Source organism: Mixophyes fleayi, chromosome 4 (assembly GCF_038048845.1).
Source record: "Mixophyes fleayi isolate aMixFle1 chromosome 4, aMixFle1.hap1, whole genome shotgun sequence".
Lineage (NCBI taxonomy): Eukaryota > Metazoa > Chordata > Amphibia > Anura > Limnodynastidae > Mixophyes > Mixophyes fleayi.
This window is the reverse complement of record NC_134405.1, coordinates 334259398-334263338: the sequence shown is the minus strand read 5'-3', so window position 1 is coordinate 334263338 and position 3941 is coordinate 334259398. Positions and strand designations below refer to the sequence as shown.

The 3941-nt window shown below is 42.4% G+C and overlaps 1 protein-coding gene across 1 annotated transcript; it reads left to right on the top strand.

Annotated features, from left to right (window-relative positions):
• Positions 1-305: 305 nt before the first annotated feature.
• LOC142153130 (E3 ubiquitin/ISG15 ligase TRIM25-like) lies at positions 306-2389 on the top strand. The gene has a single exon (XM_075210443.1). It carries the CDS (start codon positions 321-323, stop codon positions 1902-1904), a length of 1584 nt encoding a protein of 527 aa, XP_075066544.1. The 5' UTR covers positions 306-320; the 3' UTR covers positions 1905-2389.
• The last annotated feature ends 1552 nt before the right edge of the window (positions 2390-3941 follow it).

Here is a 3941-nt window from a genome sequence, read left to right as displayed (position 1 = left end):
ATTTTAGAGGGGGCAATCCAGAAATTTGGAGTTAATATTTAAGATACTTGTGGATGTGAGAAACAAATACAACACAATCTATATGGTATCTATTAGACAATGAAGTACAGTTGTTTCTTTCAGATAGTGATACAATATATATCATTTTCCAAATAAGAACGGCTTTATTATAAGTACTGGCTGTGTTTCTTCCTATAACTAAGTGTATAGATATAATCTAAGTGACAAGCTCAGCCTCACCCTGTGTGGGGAATGTGAAACACACCCACTGGTGTCTGAGTGTCAGAGTCCACTTTCATTTCTCTCTTCTGCTGTCAGCGATGGCGTCTGCTGATCTGAGACAGGAGCTGGACTGTTCCATCTGTCTGAACATTTATACAGATCCTGTAACACTGAGATGTGGACACAACTTCTGCCGGGTCTGTATTGATCATGTGCTGGATACACAGGAGGGTTCTGGAGTTTATACCTGTCCTGACTGCAGAGCAGAGTGTCAGGAGCGTCCTGCACTGCAGATGAACATAACTCTGTGTAACATAGTGGGGAGTTTCCTGTCTACTCGGCCAGATCAGGAGGAAACTGGGATCTTCTGCACTTACTGTGTGGACTCTCCTGTACCTGCTGCTAAATCCTGTCTGTTGTGTGAAGTTTCTCTGTGCGATAAACACCTGAGAGCACACATCAAGGCAGCAGAACACGTCTTATCTGATCCCACCACTTCCCTGGGGCACAAGAAATGCTCCATCCATAAGAAGATCCTGGAGTATTACTGCACTGTGGACGCTGCCTGTATATGTGTTTCCTGCAGTTTGGCCGGAGAACATCGTGGACACTATGTGGAGATGCTGGATGAGGCCTTTGAGAAGAAAAAGGAGAAACTGAGAAATGTTCTGCCAAAACTGACCACAAAGAGAGAGGAGGCTGAGAAAAGAGTCCAGAGACTGCAGGAGCGCAGGAGAGAAGATCAGGATAAAGCAGCTGATGTAACAGAGACAGTCACTGCCCTGTTTAGAGACATCAGGAGACAGTTGGAAGACCTAGAGAAGAGAGTCCTGAGTGAGATCTCCAGGCAGGAAGAGAGCGTTTCACTCTCAGTCTCTGATCTGATCCAGCAGCTGGAAATAAAGAAGGACGAGCTGTCCATAAAGATGCGTCACATTGAGGAGCTGTGTAACATGTCTGATCCAGTGACTGTCTTACAGGAACCAGACACAGATGACTTGTGTGATACTGAGGTCAGAGAGAGACATGATAACCAGATCTATGAGGTAGGAGATCTGGATGTGGGTCTCATCTCAGAGAAATTACACAGATTATCTGATATAATAACAGGTATAAATATAGGGATCTATGTGCAGGAAACTGCAGACATATTACTGGATGTAAATACAGCTGCTAATGATATACATATATCAGATGACAGGAAAACTGCATCCTGGTCAGATATAAACCAGAAACGTCCACTAACATTTGAGAGATTTGAGTATAATCAGGTAATAAGCACCAGGAGATTTTCCTCAGGGCGACATTACTGGGAAGTGGATGTCAGTAAATCAGGGAAGTGGAGGGTAGGGATGTGTTATCCCAGTATAGCCAGGATAGGAAATATGTCAAATATTGGAGGTAATAACAAGTCCTGGTGTTTGTGGCGGTATAATTATCAGTATACAGTGAGACATAACATGAAAGTGATCCAGACACCTGACATTATATCCTGTGATACAGTGAGGATATGTCTGGATTATGAGGCTGGACAGCTGTCCTTTTATTCTCTTTGTGACCCGATCAAACACTTACACACCGTCACTGCCACATTCACTGAGCCCCTTCATGCTGCATTATGGGTAAAGGAAGGTTGTATAAAGATATCTGGGGGAGTCAGGAGCTGGAGGAAATTACCATAGAAATCTGCCCAGAGACTGGGGACATCACAGAGAGGAATCTGATTGGTTAAACATGCATCCAATAGAATGAAGCAGTGGGTGGAGCTTTATCTGAGCTCCTCCTGTTCTGCACCAGGTGTTGTGTAACCAGATGTCTGAGATTTGCTCCCTTGTTACTATGTTAGAAACTTCCATTATAATCATATTAATATAAATGTATGTGGGGTTTCTCCATCTCTGATTAACTTATAGACAGTTATTACAGCCAATCACAACTATCACCCAGTGTATATCCTATTACAGCAGTCAGTGCTGCACGTGCTGTGATGTATGCAGGGGGTGAATGGGGCATTGTGTCAGTATAGCTCCGCATACTGGGAATTGTAGCAGATAACTACGTTTCTTACTGTACATAATGCAAGCTGCACTACAAAACCCAGCATGCCGCATTTCTTGTTTGTCAGGATCACAATGTATAATTATTATTATTTTCTCACAATTATAAAAGTGCTCATTACACTGTGTTCTCTCTTTATACTACCCAATGTATAACACCATTCTCCTTAATCACCGGGTCCTTCTCAGTATAAGAGCTTTACATCAACATCATCATCATCCTCCACATTTATTTATATAGCGCCAGCAGACTCCGTAGCGCTTTACAATTGGGAACAAACAGTAATTAAACAATACATACGTAGAGGTAAGAGGGCCCTGCTCGCAAGCTTACAATTTATGGGACAATGGGAGTTTGATACACAAGGGTAAGTGCTACATCATATTGCACATTGGTCCAGCTAGAATGCAAAGGTTACACAGTATTTAGTGGGCTGTGTGATCAGTCACACAGCAATTTTGGTCAGAGGGTTGTTGTCTTGTGTTAGCTGTGCAGAGGGTGGTAATAGGGTAACCTAGGGAGATTAAGAGGGTGGTAGAGGAATACTATAAGCTTGTCTGAAGAGGTGGGTTTTCAGAGAACGCTTGAAGGTTTGAAGACTAGAGGAAAGTTTTATTATGCGATGGGAGTGAATTCCATAAAGTGGGTGCAGCCCGAAAGAAGTCCTGTAACCAGGAATGACAGAATGTGATGAGAGTGGAAGAGAGACGCAGATCTTGTGCAGAACGGAGGTGTCGAGTCGGGAGATATTTTGAGACAAGTGAGGAGATGTATGTTGGTGCAATATTGTTGATGGCATTGTATGTTAGTAGAAGAATTTTATATTGGATTCATTGAAAAACAGGCAACCAATGTAGAGACTGACAGAGTGACTCAGCAGATGTAAGACGATTTGTAAAGAAAATCAATCTAGCCGCTGCGTGCAAAATAGATTGTAAGGGCTCGAGTCTGATTTTGGGAAGACCAGTAAGGAGGGAATTACTATAGTCAATGCAGGAGATGATGAGTGCATGAATTAAAGTTTTTTGCATTGTCTTGTGTGAGATATGTGCGTATTCTGGAAATGTGCTTTAGATGTATGCAGCATGATGTAAATATAGAGTTCATGTGGGGAACAAAGGATAGGTGTGAGTCAAGGATAACACCTAGGCAGCGAGCTTGCGGGGTTGCTTTTATGGTCATGTTGTCAACAGAAATAGAAATGTCAGGCAGGAAGCTTCTATTGTTGGGTGGGAATATTATTAATTCTGTTTTTGAAAGATTGAGTTTGAGTTGGCGAGAAGACATCCAAGATGAAATGGCAGAAAGACAGTCAAGTAACACGAGACAACACAGATGGTGAGAGATCAGGAGAGGATAGATAAATTTGTGTATCATCCGCATAGAGATGATACTGAAATCCAAAGGAGTTTATTAGTTTTCCAAGAGAAGTGGTGTAGATAGAGAATAGCAGAGGAACTAGGACTGAGCCTTGTGGTACTTCAACTGATAAAGGAAGGAGAGCAGAGGTTGTTCCAGAGAAATTAACACTGAAAGAGCGAAAAGATAGGTAGGATGAGAACCGGGATAGGACAGTGCCTTCAAGACCTAGGGATTGTAGCGTCTGTATGAGGAGAAAGTGGTCAGAACCCACAATTGTGTCTCTAAATGTAGATATTGAA